The following is a 27,715-nucleotide window of genomic DNA, read 5'->3' as shown; positions in this document are numbered from 1 at the left end:
CTGTCTGTAAAATGATCAGATTACAATCTGGAAAACTTGATAAAAGTTAAATTTGCACAATATGGAATCAATGAATGTAGCTGCTCACTTAATTATGAATATTAAAACATTAGGCAATAAAAGAATTACAGTCAATTGAAACTTTTTTCCTCATTGATATAAACTCAATAAGAAAACTATTTTCCAATAAGTAATATCCTTTGTTCGGATCTACACTAATGATGTATTAATCCCATCAATGATAAAAGGGTGACATATTTCCTAACAAGGAAGCAGAATGACTTGGCTGAGGGAGAACCCATGCCATTTTCACATTTGTCTTTTAGGATAGAAGCTGTGGAGAATGGAAATTTTTTCAGTCAAAGTAGAGTTTATACAACTATGTGTATGTGCAAGTGCAATGAAAAGCTTATTTGCAGCAGTATCAAAAACACATAACACCAGTTATACAACTTACACAGGAAATATAAATTATATACAAATTACATAAAAATTATACAAGAAAGAACACAATTAGAACAAAACATTGTACTGCAATATGTTGATCGTTTTGCTATACTGAGGTTGGGATGAGGATTGCACGGTTTGGTTTGAGAACCAAATGGTTGAAGGGGAGTAGCTGTTCATGAACGTAGTGGTGTGGGACTTCAGGCTTCTGTACCTCCTGCCCAATGATACCTATAAAAACATGATGTGGACTGGATGGTGGGGGATCTTTGATGATAGATATTGCCTTGTTGAAGAAGCACTTCACTTAGTACTGCCGATGATGGAGAGATATACCAGTGATGTATTGGGCTGAATCCATTACTCTGTACAACTTCTTACATTCCTGCGCATTCAAGCTTCTGTATCAGACAATGATGCACCAATCAGGATAGCTTAAACAGTACATCTGTGGAAGTTTTTGAAGAATGCTCTGTGTTATGCCAAACCTCTTTAACTTACCAAGAACACAAAGATGCTGCTCGCTTTCCTTGTGATATATTACAATTATAACAGTTCCTTTAAGGGTGTCTCATAGATAGGACACACTATTGACAGTGCACTAGGAGTGGAGGGAGTAAGTTGTGTGTGAACTACTAGTCAACATTCACTGTAGACAGTGCAAAGTTTTATTCCTAATCCTTCAGACAAATGACTTGTGACTTGTACACAATGGACAGATTTCAGAATTATAATAAATTACAAAATAAACAGTTCAAAAAGAATAATGAGGTAGTGTTCATGAAGCGTTCAGAAATCTGATGGCAGAGGGAAAGAAGCTATTTCTGAATCACTGAGTGTGGGTTTTCAGACCCTTGTATGTCATTCCTGATAATAATGACAAGATGGCATGTCCTGAATGGAAGGGGTCTTTAGTGACGGGTGTTGGCTTCTTCAGGCACTGCATTTTGAAGATATACTCAATGTTGGAGAGTGCTGTGCCCATGATGGAGTTGGCTGAGTCTACAACCCACTGCAGCTTCTTTCAATCCTATGCATTGTGTTCTCCATAACAGGCCGTGATGTAACAAATTAGAATGTTCTCTGTCTTACATCTGTAGAAATTTTCAAGAGTCTTTGGTGAGATACTTAATTTCCTCAAATGCCTAAAGACATAGAACCACAATCCTGCCTTCAGCATGATTGCATCAATGTGCTGGTCACAGGGCAGATCCTCCTAGATGTTGACTCCCAAGAACTTAAAGTTGCACACCATTTCCAGTGCTAACCCCTCAATGAGAACTGGTGCGTATTCTCCCAACTACCTCTTCCTAAAGTACAAAATCATATTAAATCTTCATGACAGAGTGCAAGGTCTTGCTGCTACCAACAAGGAGGTAGGACAGGAGCCACAGGACCCACACCGCTAAGGTTCAGAAGCAATTATTACCCCTCAACCATCAGGCTCTTGAACCAGAGGGGATAACTTCACTCACCCCATCACTAAACTGGACTTGCTTTCAAGGACTCTTCTTCTCATGTTTTCTATATTATTGCTTATTCATTTGTTGTTGTTATTATTATTAATACCTTTTTCTCTTTATTTTTTGCACATTGTTTGTTGTCTGCCCTGTTTCATTGATTCTATTGTGTTTCTTGTACCTACTGTGATTGCCCACAAGAAAAGGAATCTCAGTCATATATCGTGACACACATGTACTTTGATAATAAATTTACTTTGAAGTTTTGAACACAGTCATGAATGTAAAGAGAGTACAACAGTGGGTTAAACACACATCCTTGAAACACGCCAGTGTTGATTGTTAGTGAGGGGGAGCTGTTATTACCAATCTATATTGACTAGTCTCCCAATGAGGAAGCTGAGTTGCAGAGAGAGGTACAGAGGCCAGGTTTAGAGATTTACACTAAGGGGATTGCAGCAATGAACACCAAGCTATAATTTAAAAAAAACAGCAGCCTGTCGCAAGTTTTTCTGTTATCTAGGTACTTCAAAGCAGAGTGGAGAGCAAGGTGAGATTGCCTCCACCGTAGACCTGTTGCAGCAGTAAATGAAATGCAGTGGGTCCAGGTTCTTGATTAGGCAGTATTTAATTCGAGCCATAACTAACTTCTTGAAACACTTCAGTATGGTAGGTGATTGCTACTGGTCGGTAGTCACTGACACAGCTCACCCTGCTGTTCTTGGGCTCCAATTTGATTGCTGGCCTTTTGAAGCTGGGGATGTTGATGATGGGAAGTTTATTTTAAATTCATTTAATGTATCTGGTTGCTGTTGGGAAGGCAGCATTTTTTTGCCCATCCTGACCAGTTTAGAAAGATGGTGCAGAACCATCTTTCTGCTGTACCAATTTACACATTGTATTTACAGGAGTAGGAGGAAGTCAGCAATTTAGCATGGGATATCATGGCCCTGACTACTCAAGCCAAACCAAAATGCTGGCAATCAGTCAGAAATGAAATAGTTATATCATTAAACTTTGACTGCCTGTGTTCTCAAGAATTTGGTAATTCTATTTAGATTTCAAGGATTATTGGAAGTTTTCCCAATGTATATGCAAACACACTTTAAATTCACTTTTTTCCAAAGATATTACAGATCTTAATAATAGATTTTCCAGGTTACTAGGTGATTTGGAAGGTACAGGAACCAGAGCCCAGTGAATTGGAATACAAGATCCAAAACTTTCACTTCTCCCGATCAGAATTTAGCTCTTTCATGTAAGCCCAAAGATGATCAAGAATTAAAGAACTTAAAAAAAATAGTAATAAGGTCATTCAGTTCTTTATACTGATTATCTTTCACCTAGAAGTAACTACCCGAAGCAATACTTGTTAGAGAACATTAAATGGGAATAACATTGAATGAATTGATCAAATAAATGACATTTGATCACATTGTCAACACTTTGTTGGTTGTATTAATTGACTAAGGTGGATTTTGGAGAAAAATCAGGGCAGTTTTCCAATTCACTTGTGTTTGCACAGCCTAGTTGATGCATGAAACAACTGTTCAGTCCTGAATCTTTATCCTTGTCTATGAGATGAAAAAATGTCAGCTGAGTGACTTGATTGCTTAAACTACTCCTGAATTCGCATTCTCTAATTTATGTGTCAAATCCTTGTTTTGCTATTCAACTAACTGCATTCTCATACAACAACACACACAAAATGCTGGTGGAACGCAGCAGGCCAAGCTGCATCGACTGTACTTCTTCCTATAGATGCTGCCTGGCCTGCTGTGTTCCACCAGCATTTTGCGTGTGTTGCTTGAATTTCCAGCATCTGCAGATTTCCTCGTGTTCTCATACAACACATGCCTCTCACAAAATCTCGGTAAAACTTTCTGGTTTAATCTCCCCCACTCTAACATGAGCTTGTTTTACAACAATTTTCTCTTGCAGTTCCCCTATTAATGTGTCCTTCATTAATTACGGATACACCCCAAATATTTATGTCCAAATCTACGATCAGTATCATGAGCTACTCCCCCCCCACTATTATTTACCATAATTCCTCTATTCTTAAACTCTTGCTCAAAAGCCATATACTTGTTCTGTACCCTTCCATTCTAACCTCACCAAACACCCACCCACCAAGAAGCACCATAACATATTGCCACACTGGATATGCATTGCATGTAAAATGCTTTAATCAAATTATCGCTCCCAGGCAATTATACTGCTTTCAACCTTAAATATTAAAATGCAACAAATACAATCAATGAACAAATTTTCATTGCATATCCAGATGAACGTACACTTCCGCTAGGATTTATTTTGGTTTGGAATTATGCCATTTATATCCTATTCAAGGATGTAGCCAAAAGATGTTTCATCCAGTAGCTGAGTAAGAATCTGTGAAATTTATTAGAAGTGAAGAAAATTCAAAATGGCAGCCAATGATAGTGTCAAATTTTAACGTCAAATAGGCGATCTAACATTGAAGTACAATGAAACTTCCATAATTCTTACAGTATTTGTTTGTATTTAAAGAAATATTTCAGACTTCATCATTAGCCTTGGTGTAACTGTGGGTTAAAGGTGAGGTGACTGTGACTGGCAATTGACTGAATATATCATCCAGAAGCCTGGGTAAAAGGGAAGTTAATACATACTAAAGGGAAATTAGGAAGACTGGCTGTTTTTGGAGGATCACCATTCCAGTCCTAGCAACTTGCTTCAGGAACTCCTTGGTCTAGTGTCTGAGGCCCAACTATATTCAGTTGTTTCATTGATGATTTTGCTTCCATCACAAGGTTAGAATTGAGAATGTACAATTCTATTTGCAATTCCTCAGTAGTTTGGGCAACCTACGTCTCATGCAACAAACCTAGATGAAGTCAGACAGAGTTTAACATGTAAAGTGAACATTACTTGCCAGAAGGTACAGGATCCTGAGGATACACAATCAATAGTTTAGGAGGAGCTTCTTCCCTTCCACTATCAGATTTCTAAACGGCCCATGAATCTTTGAACACTATCTCACTATTTTGCTCTCTTTTTGCACTATTTTTTATATATTCTATTGTCAATTGTAGTAATTTTTATGCATTACACTGTATTGCTGCTGTAAAATAACACATTTCACAACATGTCAGTGATATTAAACTTGATTCTGTTGCCACGGGGATTCAATGAGTAAAGTACTTCAATGTGGCTGCCAATATCAAAGGTTCTGCCTCACCAATAATCTCAGAACAAGCTGTTTTGCAAAAGTCCATGTCAAGGTATAAAACACTCAAAACAAATAAGAATGAACACTGCGTGCAGCCTTAATAGACGTTTGGGAGAAGAATGGCAAATTGTGAAGTTCTCTGAGAATTCTTACCAATAGGAAAGAGACTTGAAAGAGAGAATCTCTGAAATTAAATAAAGAAAGGATTTTGAATCTGGAATTGTATTGAAAAGCCATCACTTGCAACTAAGTTTCTCTGAAATAATCTTAATTGCATGCTGGAACCAAAACAGCATGAAATATCCGAATCAGAATCAAGTTTAATATCACTGGCATATGTCATTAAATTTGTGGTTCTGTGGCAACAGTATATTGCAATATGTAATAATTTAGACCATAAATTACAATAAATATATTAAAAATTAAATAAGTAGTGCAGGGCTGCATGCTCAGTCCACTGCTGTCCACTCTGCTGACCCATGACACAGCTCCAACCACATCATTTCGTTCGCCGATGACATGACCGTGGTGGGTCTCATCAGCAAGAAAGATGAGTCAACTTACAGAGAGGAGGTGCAGTGGCTAACGGACTGGTGCAGAGCCAACAACCTGTCTCTTAATGTGAACAAAACAAAAGAGATGGTTGTTGACTTCAGGAGGGCACGGAGCGACCACTTCCCGCTGAACATCAACAGCTCCTCGGTAGAGATCGTTAAGAGCACCAAATTTCTTGGTGTTCACCTGGCAGAGAATCTCACCTGGTCCCTCAACACCAGCGCCATAGCAAAGAAAGCCCAGCAGCGTCTCTACTTTCTGCGAAAGCTGAAGAAAGTCCATCTCCCACCCCCTCCCCCATCCTCGTCACATTTTGCATGAGCAGCTGCATCACTGCCTGGTTCGGAAATTGCACCATCTCGGATCGCAAGACCCTGCAGCAGATAGTGAGGTCAGCTGAGAAGATCATCGGGGTCTTTCTTCCCTCCATAACAGACATTTACACTACACACTGCATCCGCAAAGGAAACAGCAATATAAAGGACCCCATGCACCCCTCATACAATCTCTTCTCCCTCTTGCCGTCTGGGAAAAGGCTCCGAAGCATTCAGGCTCTCACGACCAGACTACGTAACAGTTTCTTCCCCAAAGCTATCAGACTCCTCAATACCCAGAGCCTGGACAAACACCTTGCCCTATTGTCCTGTTTATTATTTATTGTAATGCCTGCACTGTTTTTGTGCACTTTACACAGTCCTGTGTAGGTCTGTAGTCTAGTGTAGCTTTCTCTGTGTTCTTTTTTTACGTAGTTCAGTCTAGTTTTTGTAATGTGTCATGTAACACCATGGTCCTGAAAAACGTTGTCTCATTTTTACTATGTACTGTACCAGCAGTTATGGTCGAAATGACAATAAAAGTGACTTGACTTGAAAAAGAGAGCAAAAAAAAGGGAAACAGGTGAGGAAGTGTACATAGGTTCATTGTCCATTCAGAAATCTGATGGCAGTAGGGAAGAAGCTGTTGCTAAAACGTCACCATTTGAAATTCTGCCAACAATAGTTGTGTCATTGGAAAATTTATAGATGTTGTTTGAGATGTCCCTAACCACACAGTATGCAACAAGACACCAATGCAACATTCTCTCAACTTCAGTGAGCAACAGTAATACAGTACACTGAAAAGTTAGCTTGCTTTACTGAGAGCAAAGATCTCAGAAATCTAATAAATTAGAAGCAACAAGACAATGGCCAGCTGGTTGCAGCCAGCCAAGAACAATGAGCCCATTCTAAATCATCCCTAATGCAGGCAAAAGAGCTAGCTTTCACAATGATGATAAGAAATAACAGGAGGCCTAGGTTATGACTAGGAAATGGCCAATTGATAAGGCCCGCTCATTAGATCCACATAGAGAATGAGGTCCTTGTTTGAAATGTCCAAAGCAATCAATTATGCACTTCTGTATAACCAAATGACTCAAAACCATTAACCAAACTGCTGCGCAATTGAAGTAAAACCATGGGTGATTCTACTGTAACCAAAAGTCCAGCTGCAACAGGATTAAGGTGAGTGAAAATGTCAAGCCAAGGTATGACTATGAATGTGGTGTCATCTCATTGAAGGAGAACAGTAGAGAGATAGATCTTGTACACAGATCTCCTTGACAAACTGTGGAACATCACGAGAACCAAGAGTCACAGAAAGATCCAAAGACAAACCATAAGGAGAGATACAACTTTGGAACTTGTAAAAAAAAGGATGACACTTGTCTGATTAAGACTGATCACCTCATGTCTTAATAGGTATGCTGTACAAGCAAGGGGACCACATGAGTGGCAACAGTCAAGGAATGCACTAGAACAGTACTGAAAGCATTGATTAGGAGCCTAAGAATGGAATAGATTACATGGCTAATTCCTGTAAATCTTAAATTATAAATAAAGTATATTTTGATATATTAAAAAACAGTGCAAGCTATGATTGTTTGTACCTTGTCTTTTCAGTCAAAAATGCAAATAAACCTAATTATATCTTTCACCATATGTCAGAAGCATGATTCCATTATGAAAGTGAAAATTTGGCATTGACATACTGAGAGCTCGGTTAGTGAGAATGCACAGCAAGCAGAGAAAAAACACCAAAGTGGAAATTTCAAGTCATTAATCCTTTATTCAAAAGAGAAATATTTTCACCATACTTGCTACCATGTTCATGCTCTTTCAGAAAAGACATTTGAAATTTGAGGTCTGTAGATCTAAATAAAAAGATAAATACTAGGAATATTCAGTGGAAAGCTTCGTCTCCAATATGACTAAGTGGATTACAACTATAAAAATGAAACTTCTAGTATAAATCACACATTCCAAATGTAAACTGTAAATTTTAAGTCTTAATTCATGTAATGCTATGCAGAGAAGACTGCACAAAGCTTGCCTGCTGAGCATTTACTTTGCTATTGAATTCAACATTAGAGGTAATTTTACACCATAATAATTATAGAATTATCTATCCTCATCCATATTAAATATATTAATTTTCTAAAAAATGATTTATTTAATTAATTTAAAAGCTAAATCACAAATCAGTTGAGGTGGAGCCAAAGAGGCATGGAGGGTAAAGCAGGGGCTAAATAGGAGAACAAAAATGAACTAAAGCCAACTGCAAAGGAGTACTGACCATTTGGAAATCTACTACTCCAACAAAACCCAGAAGTTAGACACTATACAGGACAAAGCAAAGCAGTCTCTTTGGTTGACAACCAGCTCTCAACCCTCAACATTCATTAACATAAGAAAATCTGTAGATGCTGGATATCCAAAGCAACACACACAAAATGAAGGAAGAACTCAGCAGAGCAGACCGTATCAATAGAAATGAGCAAAAGTCGATGTTTCGGGCCGAGACCGGAGTTTCTCCAGCATTTTGTGTGTGTTCCTCAACATTCTTTCCTCCACTGAGAATGCACCATCTACAAAATAAGAACTTAATGATACAGAAGGTATAGAGCAACTCCTAGATCCAATCTTGGCCTCAACACCGCTTTTAAATTCTTGCTCTACATCCTCAGCTCCCTGTGCAGTGCAATAACTCACTTAAGCTAGAAACCACCTTCCACCAATCCAGCAAGCTCTACCACCAAAGGGTTTCATGTACATTGAAACACTATCAGCTGCACATCCATTCCAAGTCTCCTGATACCCTGACTTGGAAATATATTTCACAAGAATTCACTACCCAAAAGCACACAAGCAGTTTGTGCGCTCACCACAATTTTCAAAGGCATTTAGAAATGGATAACAAATGCTGGCCCAGGCAGTGGTAATTACATTAAAAACAATTTGCCTGAAGACTTACTCTTTATTGGATAACTGTCCATGAAAGGCTGGCATAATTTGGATTCTTGTAGACAAATTCAGTTATATTTTTGTAATATTGCCTCAAATTTCTCTATACACATTTTTAATAATTAAAAATCGACTCTCAATTAGATACTGGACATAGATGAAAAATCATGGTTAAAACATTATAGTATATTTAACATGTATGGCTTCCATCAATTTATTCAATTGTAACATTTAAAAGTCACAGTGACATACTTGAAATGCAAAACACTGCTTTATATGACAAACAGTGCTCCCATTCTAATATTAAACACCTGCTAGCTGTTTGTCCAGCAGTCAAACTCTTAAAGAGATAATTCCAACATCATAAAGTAGGTTGTGTACTTTTGACAATGCATCAAAGGATACCTACGCCACATATGCCCTTTGTTCTCAGAGAGAGATGTAGAAGTCCTAGTGGAAACAAATGAAAAAAAGATACCTGCTTTGCATTAGGAAAGGCAGTCAACCAACCACCTCTGGAACATGCTGTCAAGAAAATCATTAACATCTTCTCCCACTCCTAGAACAATGGATGAGTGTGTCTCCACATCCATCAAAAAAAATTCTCATCTTGGCCGGATATGTCAAAGTGGGGTCTCATGCTTAAATGATTTAAAAATGTTGGGCTGAAGGTATAAAAAAATTCGAATCAAAGCCTTGAAGACAAAAAGAATACAGATGCTGGAGCACAAAACAGAACACTGGAAGAACTCAGCAGGTCAAGCAGCAAATGTGAATACAAAAATGTGTAAGTCTAAGTTTCAGGTCAAGACCTTAGATCAGGACTGAGAAGTGAGAGGTAACATTGTCAGTATATAGCAACATGAACATGGGTGGGATAGAGTCTGTTAGGTGATAGGTGCAACACAGATGGAAGGAGAGAGAATAAGCAAGGTAAACATGGCGGAAAAGACTATGTGTAAGTGTGAATGTGGGGGAGAACACTGGGAGCGTGGGTTACCTGAAGGTTGAGCATATGCAGTTTATCACAAAGAAAATGGTTACTGCACAAAGCAGAAAAGGAGGGAGACAGAGGGAAATATGTGACTGGTGGTGAGATCACACTGAACCAGCCGAAATGGTGGTGCATATGTTAGATGTGGAGGCTGGCAAAATCTGAGGACCAAGAGGACTCTATTGTCGTTCCATCTGGAAAAAGCGGAGGGAGAGCACAGGTGTAGGCAATGATTTTACTTTCATCATTCAGTCTACATCAATACAAACTATGTCAGCATTAATGGCTTAATTCTATCTGATACACATTCATACATATTTAAAGAAGGTACCAGATCAGTATTGAATCATGATGTTAAGGCAATAAGATGGAAGTGGTTTGGGATGAAATCATAAATATCAGGGGGAAGGAAGGCATGGGTAGGAATATCTATAGAGCCCCAAGATTTGACCAGGATAAATAGGGAAATAATCAAGGATAAAGGGAAACTGCAATTATCATGGGAGATTTTAATACACAATTTGACTGCAGGAACCAAGGCCAAAGTTGAAAGTTCAAAGCAAATTTATTATCAAAGTATATATATATATATCACCATACACTTGCGAAGTACAAAGGAACAAAAAGATCAATGTAAAACTGCACACAAAGGCAAACAAACCAATGTGCAAAAGACAACAAATTGTACAGATACAAAAAGAAAAACAAATAAATAATTAAGTAGTAAATATTGAGAGAGTCCTTGAAAGTGAGTCCGTAGCTTGCGGAATCAGATCAGTGTTGCGCTGAGTGAGGTTATCCTCTCTGGTTCAGTTGCCTGATGGATGAGGGGAACTAACTGCTCCTGAAGCTCCTTCCAGATAGCAGCAGCGAGAAAAGACCATGGCCTGGATGATGGATGCTGCTTTCGTGCAAGAACACTCCTTGTGCTCAATGATGGAAAAGACTTTACCTTTTGTAGGCTTTTCTGTTCAAAGGTAATGGTGTTTTCAGATGAGGCCATGATGCAACTAGTCAGCATACTCTTCACCACATAACCACAAAAGTTTGTCAAAGTCTCAGTCATTGTACCAAACCTTCTTAAACTTAGAACATAGAACAGTACAGAAACAAACAGGTCTTACGGCCACAATGTTGTGCTGAACCATATAAATTAGTAATCAAATGGCCATTGAAGCTAACCCACATTGCCTACACAATGTCTAGATCCTTCCATTTTCCTTACATTCAAGTGCCAATCTAAACATCCCTTTAAAGTCTCTAATGTATCTGACTCTACCACCACCCCAGGTAGTGCATTCCAGACACACACCACCTTTTAAAAAAAAGCCCCTCACATTTCCTTTGAAATTAACCCCTCTCATCTTAAATGCATACCCTCAGGTATTAGACATTTCAAAGCTGGAAAAAAAATTACTGTCTAACTACCTTATCTATGCCTCTCAATCTTATAAACCTCTATCAAATCTCCACTCATCCTCTGCCACTCCAGAAAAAAAAATAAGCTAAGTTTGTCCAAACTCTCATTATAGCACATACACTCTAATCCAGGCAGCATCCTGGTGAACCTCTTCTGCAGCCTCTCCAAGGCCTCGACATTCTTCCTATAATGGGGTGACCAGAACAGTATGCAATACTATAGATGTTGCCTAACTAGAATTTTATCAGGTTGCAAAATAGCTTCCTGACTTTTGAACTCAGTACCTGGACTAATAAAGGCAAGCATGCCATATGCCTTCTTAACCACCCTATCAACCTGTGTAGCCATTCTCAGGGAGCTATGAACTTGGACCCCAAGATCTCTTTACATTTGACCTACCAAGGTGCAACACTTCACATTTGGGTAGGTTAAACTCCATCTGCCATTTCTCCATCCATATCTGCAATGATCTATATCCCACTGTATTTGCTGCGTCATTTACACTATCCACAACACCACCAATCTACATTTTCATCCAAACTGCCAATTCACCATGGATCCCATGCACCTCAATCTTCTAGATGAATCTCCCATGAGGAACCTTGTCAAATGCCTTTCTAAAACGTCAAATGTCTTTGAAGAGGGTGAGCTTAGTCATGATGGTGCTAAACAGCAACTCCTTTGCTTGCATTTTAAGAAATAGCCCTATTTCCATCTTTAATATCTCTATTTTTCCCTTTCAGGGTTTTTTTTTTGATAACCCTGACCTGGAGTTACACACAGACTTCGGTTCTTTGCGGGAATGGGACCCCCTCTAGGGGTTCTAAGACTGGCTGTTATTCGACATGCCAAGGACATGGCCTAAGAGCTCAGCTCGCCTTCAGATGTCTGAGATCTTGTGCTCTGGAGACAGGCGGTTCCAAGGTCGGTGTCCTAGCAGGAGATCGGTGTGTCGTGGGAATCGGAAGATCTCTGGCTGTGTGCCCAGAGACTTGAGATCTTTGGACACAGAGCTCAGAAAAAGTGACACAACAGACTTTTAACATCGTAAACCAATGAGTTGTTTGTTATGTCTCCCTTCTCGCTGTGAAACAACTCTTTCTCCTTATTAGGGAGAGAAAGAGCCTGTGGTATGTTGAATACCAAGTGAATACAGTCTTCGGGGTACTGCAAGTCTGTGACTTTGTTGTTGCTTTGCTGCACGCTTGAGTGCTCAGTGGTGAGTGCCATTGCTTTTTTTTGCCGGTGGGGGGAGGGGATCATTGCTTGTTGCTGCTTACGCGTGGGAGGGAGGGGAGCTTGGGGGGGACTTTGGGGTTCTAACATTTAACTGTCATTCATTCATTCTCTTCTGTTTTCGTGGATGGTTGTGAAGAAAAAGCATTTCAGGATGTAAATTGTTTACATTTCTTTAGACATTAAATGTACCTTTGACGCTTTTGAAATTCATGTAAACATCCACAGCTCTACCTTCATCAATCACCCTCATCATCTCATCAAAAAACTCAAATCAAGTTAGTAAGGCACACTTGCCCTGCACAAAGCCACTTTGCCTCTCGTTAATTAAGCCATGGTTTTCCAAATACTCTTATTCCTAAGAATTCTCTCCGGTAACTTCCCGACCACTGATGTAACACTCACTGGTCTGTAACTTCCAGGACTCTCCCTGGATCCCTTCACAAATAATGGAACAACATTAGCTACTCACCAATCCTCCAGAACCTCACCCATGGCTAGAGAGGACATTAAGGCCGCAATTTCTTTACTTGCATCTCTCAATAAGCCGGGGTATACCCCATCAAGCCCTGGGGACTTACGCACCTTAATACTCTGTAAGAGACCTAACATCACTACCTTCTTTATCTTTAAATGACCTAGCATATTAATACTCGTGGCACTTATCTCCCTATTCTCCAATCCCCTCTCTTTACTTCTAAGAAAGTAAAGGCATACCATGCCTTCTTTGCAATGGCACTTACAGTACTGTGCAAAAGTCTTAGTCACATACATAGAGCTAAGTTTTCACACAGTACTGTATTTGTCAGAGTGGACAGTGAGTTTACAAATCTGGCAGGAGCAAAGGATGTTGGGAATGGCGAGGGTGGAGCACGGTGGAGTGTGGGGCAAGTAGCAGAGGAGAGCCAGGGGTGGGGGGTGGTGCAGATGCAGACACACTCAGCCCTGAGATACCAGGCAACGTAATTTAATTCCAAGCAGTTGGTTTATTAATCATTATAGAATGTCTCTCTGGTGTTTCCCGCTCCTTACCCTCCCCTTTTCCAAACTATTATTCCCCTCTCCCTGCCCACATCCCACTCTCAGTCCACAATAGACACCCATAGCAGAATCAGATTTATCATCACTCACATACAGTGCCTATAAAAAGTATTCACCCCCTTGGAAGTTTTCATGTTTTATTGTTTTAACAGTGACTTAATTGGGCTTTTTTGACACTGATCAACAGAAAAAAAGACTCTCCTGTATCAAAGTAAAGCAGATCTCTACAAAGTGATTTAAAATAATTACAAATATAAAACACAAAATAGATTTCACCCCCTTTAAAATGGCACACCAAACCATCACTTGGTGCAGCTAACTGGTTTTAGAAGTCACATAATTAGTTAAATGGAGATTGGTTTTTGGAGACCTGTGTGTAGTCAAGGTGTTTCAATTGATTGTAGTAAAAATACACCTGAATCTAGAAGGTCCAACTGCTGGCAAGTCAGTGTCCTGGCAAAAACTAAACCATGAAGACATAAGAGCACCCCAAGCATCTACGCAAAAAGTTTATTGAAAAGCACAAGTCAGGAGATGGATACAAGAAAATTTCCAAGTCACTGAATATCCCTTGGAGTGCAGTTAAGTCAATCATCAAGAAATGGAAAGAATATGGCACAGCTGTAAATCTGCTGAGAGCTAGCTGTCCTCAAAAACTTAAAGACCATGCAAGAAGGGGACTAGTGAGGGAGGCTACCAAGAGACCTATGACAACTCTGGAGGAGTTACAAACTTCAGTGGCTGAGATGGGAGAGACTGTGCATACAACTGCTGCCCGGGTTCCTCACCAGTTGCAGCTTAATGGGAGAGTGGCCAAGAGAAAGCCACTGTTGAAAAAAAACTCAGATGAAATCTCGGCTAGAGTTTGCCGGAAGGCATGTGGGAGACTCTGAAGACAGCTGCAAGGAGGTTCTATGGTCTGATGAAACCAAAATTGGGTGTTTTGGCCATCAGACTAAATGTATGTTTGGCGTAAGCCAAACACTGCAGGTTATCAAAAACACATGATTCCTGCCGTGAAGCACGGTGGTGAAGCACATTCCCATCATGCTGTGGGAATGCTTCACTGCAGCAGGCCCTGGAAGGCTTGTAATGGTAAAGAGTAAAATTAATGCAGCAAACTACAGGGAATTCCTGGAGGGAAACCTGATGCTGTATGCAAGAGATCTGCGATTTGGGAGATTTGTTTTCCAACAAGACAATGACCAGAGTTGGCATAAAGCCAAAGCTACACAGCAATAGCTTAAATACAACAAAATTAATGTCCTGGAGTGGCCAAGTCAGAGTCCAGACCTCAATCCAATTGAGAATTGTGGCTAGACTTGAAAAGGGCTGTTCACTCACAGTCTCCATGCAATCTGACAGAGCTTGAGCAGTTTTGTAAAGAAGTTTGAAGAAAAATTGCGGTGTCCGGATATGTAAAGATGATAGAGACCTATCCACACTGACTCAAGGCTGTAATTGCTGCCAAAGGCACATCTACTAAATACTGACTTTAAGGGGGTGAGTAATTATGCAATCAGTTATTGTTTTGTATTTGCAATTAATTTGGATCAGTTTGTTGAAATCTGTTTTCACTTTTGACACGAAAGAGTATATTTTTATTGATAATGTCAAAAAAGCCTAATTAAATCCACTGTGATTCAATGTTGTAAAACAATAAAACACAAAAACTTCCGGGGGGAGGGGGGGGAATGAATACTTTTTACAGGCACCGTATGTGATGTAATCTGTTTTCCTTATTGTGGCAGTTGTATAGTGCAATACATAAAATTACTGTAGTACTGTGCAAAAGTCTTAGGCACCCTAACTATATATACATGCCTAAGACTTTTGCACAGTACTACAGTAATTTTATGTATTGCAGAATACTGCTATTGCAAAAAAAAAATCAAATTTCATGACAAATGCAAGTGATGATAAACCTAATTCTGATATGGGTCTCTATTATGGACTGAGAGTTGGAAGAGTGTAGAGAGAGGGGAATCATGGTTAGGAAAAGGGGAAGGAGCAGGAAGCACCCAACAGACATTCTGTAATGATCAAAAAACCTATTGTTTGGAATCAAATTACCTTGCCTGATATTCAGGGCTAGGCATGCCTATAACCATGCCACCCTTGCCCCTGGCACTCCTTCTCTGCCACCTGTCCCACACCCATCCCGTGGCACTCCACCCTCACCATTCCCAACATCCTTTCCTCCCACCAGATTTACAAACTGATTCTCCGCTCCATCTCCATGTTGATAAATACAGTACTGTGCAAAAATCTGAGGTACCATAGCTATACATGTATGTCTACAACTTTTGCTCAGTATTGTCTATATAGTAAGAACAAATGAGAGGCAAGAAAAGACATTAGACTGCTGGAAAGGTAATAATAGGGGATAAAGAAATGGTGGACAAACTTAGTAAGCATTTTGTGTCAGTCTTCACTGTGGAAGACACCAGCAATATACCAGAAGTTGAGTGTGTCAGGGGGCAAATGTGAGTGTTATTGCTAATTCTAAGTAGAAGGTAGTTGCTTATAAAGCTGAGTCATCTAAAGGTACATAAGTCACCTGCACCAGATGGACTACAACCCAGGATTCTGAAAGAGGTAGCTGAAGAGATTGTGGAGGCATTTGTAGTGACCTTTCAAGATCACTACATTTAGAAAGGTTCCAGAAGATGGGAAAATTAGAAATGTCACTCCACTGTTTAAGAAGGGAGGGAGGCAAAAGACAGGAAATTATTGGCCAGTTAGCTTGCCTTCAGTGGCTGGCAAGATGTTGGAATTTATTATTAAGGGTGAGGTTTCCAGGTAATTGCAGACCAGATAAAAAGGCCAAAATCAGCATGGTTTCCTTCAAGGGAAATCATGCCTGAATAACCTGTTAAAATTCTTTGAGGAAATAACAGACAAGATAGGGAAAGATGAGTTAGTAGATGTTATTTACTGGGATTTTCAGCAGGCCTTTGACAACATGCCGCACATGAGGCTGCTAAACAAGAAAAACCCAAATGGTATTACAGGAAAAATCCTAACATGGGTAGAAGGTTGGGTAATTGACAGGAGGCAAAGAATGGGAATAAAAGGGCCTTTTCTGGTTGATTCTTGATGACTAGTGGTGTTCTGCAGGAATCAGTGTTGGGACCACTTCTTTTCACATTAAATGCCAATGATCTGGATGACAAAATTGATGGCTTAAAACACAAAAATGCTGATGAAGGGTCTTGGCCCGAAACGTTGGCTACTCTTTTCTCATGGATGCTGCCTGACCTGCTGAGTTCTTCCAGTGTTGTGTAAGTAAAATTGATGGCTTTGTGGTCAAGTTTACGGACAATACAAAGACAGGTGGAGGGGCAGATAGTGTTAAGGACTCAGTCGTCAGCGAGTCTTAGATCAGGAGAATGGGCAAAGAAGTGGCAGAAGGAACATAGTGTAGGGAAGTGTGTGATCATACACTTTGGTGGAAGGAAATAAAGGTGCAGATTATTTTCTAAATGGGGTGAAAATTCAGAAATTGGAGGTGAAACGTAACTTGGGAGTCCATGTGCAGGATTCCCAAAAGGTTAACTTGCAGATTGAGTCAGTAGTCAGGAAGGCAAATACAATGTTAGCATTAATTTTGATTAGAATAAAATATAAAAGCAAGATTGAAAAGCTGAGGCTTTATAAGGCATTGGTCAGACAACATTTGGAGTACTGTGAGCAGTTTTGGGCCCCTCATCTAAGAAAGGATGTGCTGGCATTGGAGAGGGTCCAGAGGAGGTTCACGAGATTAATCTCAGGAATAAAAGGGTTAATGTATGAGGACTATTTATGGTTCTGGGCCTTCTACTCAATGGAGTTTAGAAGAATGAGGGGGAATTTCATTGAAACATTAAGTATTGGAAAGCCTAGATAGAGTGAGCATGGAGAGGTTTCCTAAATGGGGTAGTCTAGGACCAGAGGGTACAGCCTCAGAATACAAGGACATCCCTTTAGTACAGAGATGCGGAGAAGATTGTGAATCTGTGGAACTCATTGACACAGAAAGCTGTGGAGGCAGAGGTTAATAGGTTATTGGTTTGTAAAGGCGTCAGAGGTTAAGGGGAGAAGGCAGCAGAAGGGGGTTAATAGGGATTATAAAGCAGGCATGATGGAATGGTGGAGTAGATTTGATAGATGGAATATCCAGATTCTGTTCCTATGACTTACAGCTTTAAGTTCAAAACAGAGAGAGCATGATCAGCCTTCTAGGACCTTGACTGCAATACGTTCTCAGAGTTACTAAGCCTGCTAAGATAAGGGAGTTGTTTATATATTCTTTTGAGAGAAAAGGAAACATTCAATTTCTGAAATGTGAAAATTAAATTTGTTTGAAATTGGATAGAGTAAGAGCTTCTCAGCATTCTTCCACATTAAAGACACTGGATTGGAATTGAAAAGAACTCAAAGTGAACAGTGCACTTAAATGGACTTTCAGTCACTTGTTAAAACGTAAAACTGTTGAGTACATTACTTTTAAAGGAAACAAAATCTACAAATGTGTTTTAACACGCTGAACAAAAATTGCATAAATATCCATCTCCCTGGTGGTTAAATCCTGATATTTCCCATAGTCCATTTTTAAAAAACAATCAAATAATTGACTTCCAGTGAGATTAAAATCAGTGATGAGCCAGGAAAAATGAAGTTAGGGGCCAATCATCAGAACATTACAATACTGAATGGAAAAATGCATTGATGATTTTTTCTGCCGAATCCTGCTATTCCCTGTTCAGGAACTAGCTTTTTTCAAAGGTTATTGTAAGCATGGATTAAAAAAAATATATCTAAAGCAAAGGAAACAGATAAGCAGTGAGAGGTCATTTTTCCAAACTGAAGAGAAATCCACCATGGAGCTCACCATCGTTAATGCTTCAAGCACAATTTTCAGATATCATAAAACCTGGAGGCGTAGTAAATTTTGAGAGTATAGCATTAAACTTCAAGGAAATACAGACAGGCTGATGGGTGTATCAGTGGCAGATGAAATTTAAAGTTGAAAAGAGTTTTATATTCCAGTTGGAAAAAATAAAGACAATAAATGCACATAAGAGCAATCTTTTTGGTGGAAATTATTTACTAACGTAAGTTAAAATTTTAAATAGTAACCATGATAATTTTAAGCATTTTTAGATAAATCTGAATCTTCCAAGCAAGACCACAAGACTCAGATAACATACCTCATTTCTGCTAAATTGTTCCATTAAATCAGAACAATAATACAATGGACATTCTCAACTTTTATCAGGATGCTGTGGGTAGTTAAGGGAAGTGAAAGAGATATAGCATAACTTTCACTGGGTTATGGTGGGTGAAGGACAAGACTTAAAGGAGCAATGCCCACACTACATTAATTACCTACTTTGAAGAACATAATACTTCAAATATTTCAAAATATTATTAAAATGAGCTGTTATAATCTGAACACTTACTATTTAAACAACTCTGGTCAATCACTGTTCAAATTTAAGTGAGTTTGTTTACCTAATGACATATATTGCCTCCTTACATGGCCTGACATCCAGGAAAAGATTGTATACCTGCAATGTGGAAATAAATCATTTCAAACAGGTTTCTATATTTACCACAATTTAGCTTTCAGCCATGACAATTTTACTAGGTGTCATTTCTCTTCAAATTCTATATACCATGTTACGTGAATAATTTTTAGGTTGAATTAATTTTGAATTTTAAATGCCCATTTTTACTTGCCCCTAGGCCATTGCTTCTTCCACTCCACAAATTACATCTTCTCCTGACTTACACATTTAGCCTCCTTCCCTTGCTCAATAGCAATGTCAAACTGCTGTCTCTCTTCCCCTATCCAATTAGCTCTCAAAAGATTTTAAAACTAAAGGATCACTGAAATCATACAACTCTTCCCAATGATAGTTCAACTAAACTCATTTCCAAAATCTTTCGGACAACTGAGAAACATTATGAAATAGAATTAAATAGATTGCTAGGGGTGGGAAATATAGTTAAAGAAAACTACAAGAATAGTATTAGGTAGATAGAACAGTTGATTAGTCAAATAGTGAGTACAATTGTGCAAGTGTCAGGAATTCCAAAACAGAAACAAGAGACCAATTACTGCTTAAAAAAAGTCAAAAGAACCAGAAGATACTCACAGATAAAAAATATTGACAGAACATAAGCAAACAGTAACACTGTTCTTAGTTGTTTCATCATTGACTTTCTACCACCCCAAGATCATTGGCAACCAATCTTAAACATTCTTTCCACTAATTAGCAAGAACTTTGGGTGCTGTGTATATCACCTACAAAATTCACTGCAGTTACTTACCCAACACTTCCCAAACCCACTACTTCCATCCATTAGAAGAAAGAGGACATAGTTCTATTTAAACAACCTTCAATTTCTCCTCCTAGTCACACACACATCCTGACCTGGAAGAATATCACCATTCCTAGTATCACAAGAACTAGATTCTTGAACTCTATAACAACTTTATGGAAGTACATTCCTCTAAGTACTACAATGATTCAAGAAAGAAGCTCATAACTTTATTGAGGACAATTAATGGTGAGCAATAAATGCTACCCTTCCCAATTATATCACACCTCACAAGAACTGATCAGTACAAGAGAAAAAATTCCAAAATCTTACATACAGTACAAACTGACAAATATGCAATGGAAAAAATTTGTAAAGCTAGAAAACATATAGTAATATATGCAAATTAGTAAAACAAAAATATTGCTTTCAGATTCAGTCAAAGGTTCTTTCTTCTTTGAAACAAAATATCCTCTGCTATTCCACATTTATTGCAGAGAATGTTAAAAACAGAAATTCCATTGGCTTACTTAAATGAACATTGATGGAGTCTCAACATTTCCCAATTATTAACTACATTCCAGATGCTCCAATACAAACTTTATTGAAAACAACAATAAGCTGACAAACCATGCATGCTTCTACAACAATGAGTTTCATAACAGTAAAATCAGAAAATGCTTTCAATAAGCATTCATATTGATTATACCTTTGGATTAGCCAGTACTTTTTATACAATTTACATTCTGTACACAGTAACAAATCATTTACTCAGCTTGTTGCACTGATATTTACAAAGGATATGGACTATGGAGAAGGCCATGAAACCCAGTTTGTGTGAAATTTATACAAAAAAAAGATAGGCTACCTGGACACTCAAGCCAGCCCCGCTATTAAATATGATCATGGCTAATCTAGGCTGGCCTCAACTCCCCTTTTGTGCCAGGTCCCCATAACACTCAATTCCTGATCTTTCAGATATTTATCTCTACTTTAAGTACTGTATATTCAATGATTTGGCCTCAAGGACAGAAAATTACATTCACCATCCTCTAAAAGAAACTTGTATATACTGTATTAAATAACCTGTCCTTTAAATTGTCCCCTTGTTCTTAATTCTTCCACTAACAAGAATATCTATTTTGACAAACCCCTTAGGATCCTAATAAGGTCACCCCTCATTTTTCTGAATAGAAACCCCAATTATCTTTATGGGACAACCTCTTCATCCAAGGAATTGAACTGGTACATCTCCTTCAGACTTGCCTTTAATGCTACAGTATCCTTTTTAAGATAAGATCAAAACTGTGCACATTATTCCAAGTGTGACCTTACCAACAAAATGTACTATACAAACGTGACAAAGCTTCCCAATTTTTAAACTCAAACTCCTTTGCAATGATGACCAAAATGCTGTTGTGCCTGCCAACTTTTTGTGATCCATGCACCAGAACTTCACTCATCTGTTGTTTCTTCCTAGTTAGACATTAATGTGCTATTTATGCTCTCTTCAAGCCTCTTCCAGTATTCGCTCTTCGATATCTGACAGTGTTACCCTCTATTCCTTTCTCCTTTATATACATTTGTCCAGCTTCCCCTTAAATGCACCTATACTTTGCTGAGGTTTCAAGCATTAATTTTATTTGCTATGGTTCATGGATTCTTAATTTGATTCTATCTGTTGTCCAGCCCTAGGAATGTTCAAACTTATTGGTTCAAAGTTCAAAGTAAGTTTATCCAAGTATATGTACAGGTATGTTACCATATACTACCCTGAGATTCATTTTCTATGCAGGAATTCACAGAAAAAACAAATAAACACAATAGAATAAATGAGAAACTGCACACAACCAAGATGCGCAAGCAACCAATGTGCAAAACATGACAAACTATGAAAATACAAAAAGAGGAAAAGCAAAATAATAACAAGACTATCAAGAACATGAGTTGTAGAGTCCTTGAAAGTGAGTTCATGGATTGTGGAACCATTTCAGTATTGTGATGAATTAAGTTGAATGAAGTTATCCTCTCTGGTTCAAGAGCCTGATGGTTGAGAGGAAATTGCTGTTCCTGAACCTGGTTATCAGGGACCTAAGGCTCCTGAACCTCCTTCCTGATGGCAGCAGTGAAAAGAGAACATGACTTGGGTGGTGAGTCCTTGATGATGGATGCAACCAGTCAGAATAACTCTCCACCATGAATCCATAAAGGTTTGTCAAAGTTTTAGATGAAATACCAAATCTTTGCAAACTTCTAAGAAAGTAGAGGTGCTACTGTGCTTTCTTCATAATGGCAGTTACATGCTGGACCCAGGACAGATCCTAGGAAATTATAACAGCAAGGAATTTAAGTTGCTGACCTTCTCCACCTCTGATCTCCTGATAAGAACTGGCCCATGGACCTCCTCCTGTAGTCAATAATTAGCTTTTTGGTTTTGTTGACATTGAGTAAGAGGTTGTTGTTGTGGCACCATTCAGCCAGATTTTCAACCTCCCTCCTATATGCTGATTCATCACCTTAGTTTTGGCCAATAACAGTGATGTTGTCAGCAAACTTAAATATGGCATTGAAACTGTGCTTAGCCTCACAGTCATAAGTATAAAGCACATGCAGCAGGGGTCTAAGCACATAGCCTTGTGATGACCTGTGCTGATGGTGATCGTTGAGATGTTGTTGCCAGTCTGAACTTATAGGGGTTTGCAAGTGAGAAAATTGGAGGATTCAGTTGCACAAAGAGGTATGAGGCCCAGGTCTTGGAGCTTATTGATTAGTTATTGGTTGTCAAAAAGGAAATGAATGATTGCTTTTAGGACAAAATATTTATTAAAAAAAAGCTTTCAATGTAATACAAAGATTACTTCAATGATGAGAAATCATGTCCCAGTGTGCTTGGAGAATAAAATTTCACCCCATTTTGGCAAGAAATATCAACGTTTGATGTCTTTTACATCATTATATTGTACCAAACTACTTTAGTACCAAGGAGTGTTTTTATATCCACACTTGGTGGCATACTGGACAGCAAGAAAGCCCATCAAAATTTGTAACAGAATCTGAACCAGCTGGAAAAATGGCAGTTGGAATTTCATGCAGACAAGTGTGCACTTTGTGAGGACAGACCAGGGTAAGACTTACACAGTGAACAGTACAGCAATGAAGTGCGCAGTAGAACAGAATGATCTGGGAATCCGTAATTCCTTGAAAGCGGCATTACAGATAGATAGGGTCATAAAGAGATATTCTGGCACATTAGTCTTCATATATCAAAGTACTGAGCAAAAAGTTGGGATGTTATGTTGAAGTCGTACAAGAGGTTGGCAGGGTCCAATTTGGAGTGTTGTGTGCAGTAAAAATAATAATAAGATTGAAAGGTCAGAGAAAGTTTACCTTTTTTTATGCCATGGACCAATACCACTAAGCAAGGGGTTCTACAGACCCCAGGTTGGAAACCCCTGTTCACAAGCATGTTGCCAGGACTTGTGAGGATCTGATTTACAGGGAAAGAGTTAGCACTTTATTCCCTAGACCTTAGAATGATAGAGGTATACAAAATTAAAATGGATATAGATGGGGTAAATGCAAACAGGCTTTTTCCATCGAGGTTGGGTGAAATTAGAACTAGAGGTCATGAGTTCAAGGTAAAAGGTGAAATATTTAAGGAGAATACAGGGGGAACTTCTTCATTCAAAGGGTGGCAAGAGTGTGGAATGAGCCACCAGCAAAAGTGGTGAATACAGGTTCAATTTCAACATTTAGGAGAAGCTTGGACAAGTACATTTTAAGGGAGGGGTGTGAAGGGACAAGTCAATGTGTCTCGGCAGAATAATAGTTCGGCATGGACCATATGGGCTGAAGGGCTTACTTAGACCATAAAACTTGGAGCAGAATTGAGTTATTTGGCCCACTGAGTCTGCTCCACCATTCCATCGTGGTTGATTTGTTATCCCTCTCAACATAATATTTCAAGTATGATCTACGCAGTGTTTTATAGAGCTGTTACATTACCTTGTGGCTTTTGAACTCAATCCCCCGACTAATGAAGGTCAACACAACATAACCCCCAACAACCCAATGAACTTGCGCAGCAACTTTGAGGGATCTATGGACTGAGACCCCTAGATCCCTCCGTTCCCCTACACTGCTATGAATCCTGCCATTAACCCTTTGTTGCTAATTCAAATGTGCAAATTCTCAGACCAGCTCTGCATCCCCTCAATATCCTTCTGTAAACCTACAACCACACATTATCCACAACTCCACCAACCTTTGTGTCATCTGCAAACTTACTAATCCACCCTTCCACTTCCTCAACCAAGTCACTTATAAAAATCACAAAGAACACGGGTGTCAGAACAGATCCCTGTAAAACATCACTGACCTCCAGACAGAATACTTTCCATCTACTTATCCACAATCTGCAGCTTTTTGCCTTTCAATTGCTGATGAATTTTTCATTGTGTTCCTGGACTCTTACTTAGTCCCTCAAGGGTTAACTGTATCCTTAATTTTATCATCCACAAATTCTGTGATTTGTAACTCTAAATATAAATTATGACCAGAAATCATAGCAAAATTCCTTCCAGTACACCGTTTTCTACCATCCTTCAATAAGAATAACTACTATTGCTCTGACCATCATAAATCTTAGGTACCATATCATAAAAGTTTTTTGAAAATACTATTTATCAACCTTTTCTGCTCTACTACCTCTTTACTACATTCTATTAGGTTATTTACACTTTTTTTCCCCCTGAAATTACTCTTCCCTTTCACAGTTAAATTATCCCCTTCCAAAGGCCTGTCCCTATTAAATTTATATTCTTAACTACTTGAGAGTTTGGTGAGGATTTTTTTAAAAACCCTCAGTACTAACAACCTCTTTTAGAGAAAAAAACAATTACATGAACACCAGTGAACTATACAGGGGTGCTCAAAAGCTGAAATATAAAAATGACACTCACAAAGAATGCTTGTTTTACTGATCCACGAACAATTGTGTTATAATGCATAACTAGATTTTAATTCAACCTATCTTGAACCGATTGTTTCCTCATTTTGCCAATTTTTTTGAGAATCGATGGGATGGATGGATATATCATGAGTCCACAAGTTTTTTCACAATAATAAATATTTTTAGCAACGGGGTATCAAGTATATTTTAAAACAGTGGCAACACAATCATCCCTAGAAATGTGGATCTCCAGGGTAAATTCAATGCCCATCACTCTCAAACTCCACTACAGTTGCCATAACAAAACAAGGCAAAACATCACAACCGTGCCACGCTCCGGAGTAACTGTGGGTCCTTGCACCCGCCCGCATTTATTCCCTCGAGGACCACAACATACCAGAACTCTAGTATTTAAATAGACACGAAAGAGTTTTCTCCGAATATGCACGCTGATGCGACAAACAACGTTAGGGAAACAATTGCTGCATTTATCATTACCACGCACACTTTTCTTGCGAGCAAGCAAAAAATTTCACTATACTCCGGTGAACATGACAGTAAATTGGTCTGAATCTGGCGTGATTTAGTAATCAACAGCAATTGAGTGGTGGGTCAGAGCAGGAGACGGCATAAAACCACAAGACATTGTTAGTAAATTGCGCGTTAAGGAGTACACACACTCACTCCCAACATCCACATCGTGACACACACTCACCCCAGCAACCCCACCGTCACACACACTCACTCCAGTACCCCCACCGACACACACCACCCCAGCACCCACATCGTGACACACTCACCCCAGCACCCCCACCGTCACACACACTCACCCCAGCACCCCCACCCTCACACACACTCACCCCAGCACCCACATCGTGACACACTCACCCCTGCACCCACATCGTGACACACTCACCCCTGCACCCCCACCGTGACACACACTCACCCGAGCGCCCTGATGCCCATACTCACCGACAGTTCACTGTTGGAGGTCTCTTTGTAAGAGACGGCCCTGATCACCCCGGCTCGCCATTCCCATTCATGGATTCTCGACACGTCCAACTCACTGCCGTTGTCACCCACGCACACAAACCGCTTGCCGACCAGTTCCATCCGCGGACCCGCCGCCATCGCCTCCTCCCTCCCCACCCCCCGACTCGAAACGCCAAGAAAATCACACTTCACCCGACTGACATCCTTCTTCACAGAAACGCTCTGGCTGAGGTCGGAGAGAGACAAAGAAACGCGATGGGGGAGGGTGCGTGGTGGTAGTGGGGGGAATCAAGTCAGTCAGACACCGTTCCCTGGCGTAAAGGAGGCGCCACTCCGGGGCCCGTCTCGCCGCTGCTCGACACCGCCACCGACATCCAGCTCAAACCGGCCGCGTATCCCTCCGCTGCGGGCAAGCCAGAGGGAGACGGAGATCCGTCCGCCAGCCCGGGCGACCACGCGCTCCCCCACCACAAAACCAGACAGCAAATAGTCCTCCTCCCCCCAGAGCCGCAGCCGCAGCCGCAGCGCTGGCGCTGGCGCTGGCGCTTGACATCCCTCTCCACCCCCACCAATGCAGTTTGACAGCTCTGCGGAGGTCACAGCCTCTTCTCCCCCACCCCCGTGACAGTTATGTTTTTAAAATAATTTCAGCCATAATTTATTCAGAACATATGGAGAACATTAACCAGATGGTTAATGTCACGGACACGGACTTGGCAATACGTGTGTTTCCCATAACATTGCAACCTTTATTCCTTCAAACAAGGTCCAATTTTTTTACATGAATGTTTGTCTGCTAACAACTCTGAGGGTATGTGTACAGCTGTCGCCATCGAACTGAGTTTAATGCCATTTGGTGACATTAGATCTGAGGGAGTTAAATTACGTCCCGGCATCAATCTCGTGTGTGTGTGTGTGTGTGTGTGTGGTAAAAGGGAATTCCCCTAAATCTCATAATCATCAGCAGTGATTCTCAATCCCAGTAGAGAGCAGATTTTGACGATAACTCTGCTACAAGCTGTCTTATTCCCAGTACAGTAGCTTTCTTCAACAAATGGAGTTCTTTGTCATGAAGAACAGTCTCGGTCCGAAACATCGACTTTTCCGTAGATGCTGCTCGACCTGCTGAGTTCCTCTGCTGTTTTGTGCGTGAAGCTCTTTGTACTACTGTCTCAAGCACGTTTTCCTGACGCAGCAGCAACAGGACGGGAGGAGGGGAGGTTTAGGAGCCCCTTTCCAGCGCCAATTAAACAGCGCAGCTGAGACGGAGGACTATAACCTACTGTGTACTTGCATTGTCAACGTGAGGAAAGAGGAATTACATAAGTAAAACATTTGAAGATCGATCTAGACTTAGTTGTTTTCAATAATAGATATTGTGGATACATTTAACAGTGCTTAATCATTGTTACTACAGCATTGATAATGTACGTGCATCATGAGGGGAAAACGTGCTGCATATGAAGCGGTTAAAACATGAAAAGAGCCTGTGGCATTATTGGAAAGATTCTAGAATGGATAAAAGATTGGCTGACTGTTAAGATGTAGAATGGGAATAAATGGGCCTTTTCTGGTCCGTTGCTGGTGACTAGTGGTGTTCCGTACCAGCCAGTGTTGGAACTGCTTCTTTTCATGTTATACAGTATGTGAATGATTGGAAGAATTGATGGTTTTGTGGCAAAGGTTGCAGACAATACAAAGATAGGTGGAGAGGCAGGATGTGATAGTCTGCAAAAAGACTTGGGCAGATTAGAAGGATGGGCAAAGAAGTGGCAGATGGAATATAGTATATGGTCATGCACTTTGATAGAAG

At 39.8% G+C, this 27,715-nt stretch overlaps 1 protein-coding gene across 2 annotated transcripts in view; it reads right to left on the bottom strand.

Moving 5' to 3' along the window:
• The window catches only part of jmjd1cb (jumonji domain containing 1Cb), a 178,832-nt gene extending 152,456 nt beyond the window's left edge, over positions 1-26,376 (bottom strand). For both annotated transcript variants that reach the window (XM_073027229.1, XM_073027230.1), the window contains exon 1: positions 25,882-26,376. In XM_073027229.1, the coding sequence (XP_072883330.1) occupies positions 25,882-26,040 (159 nt within the window). In that variant the 5' untranslated portion in view covers positions 26,041-26,376. The remainder of the gene's footprint in view (positions 1-25,881) is intronic.
• Between the last annotated feature and the right edge of the window lie 1,339 nt (positions 26,377-27,715).

The sequence above is a fragment of the Hemitrygon akajei genome, chromosome 23, assembly GCF_048418815.1.
Source record: "Hemitrygon akajei chromosome 23, sHemAka1.3, whole genome shotgun sequence".
NCBI classification, from domain to species: Eukaryota; Metazoa; Chordata; class Chondrichthyes; order Myliobatiformes; family Dasyatidae; genus Hemitrygon; species Hemitrygon akajei.
Note: the sequence above shows the minus strand (reverse complement) of the source record. Positions and strands in the feature narration are given on the sequence as shown.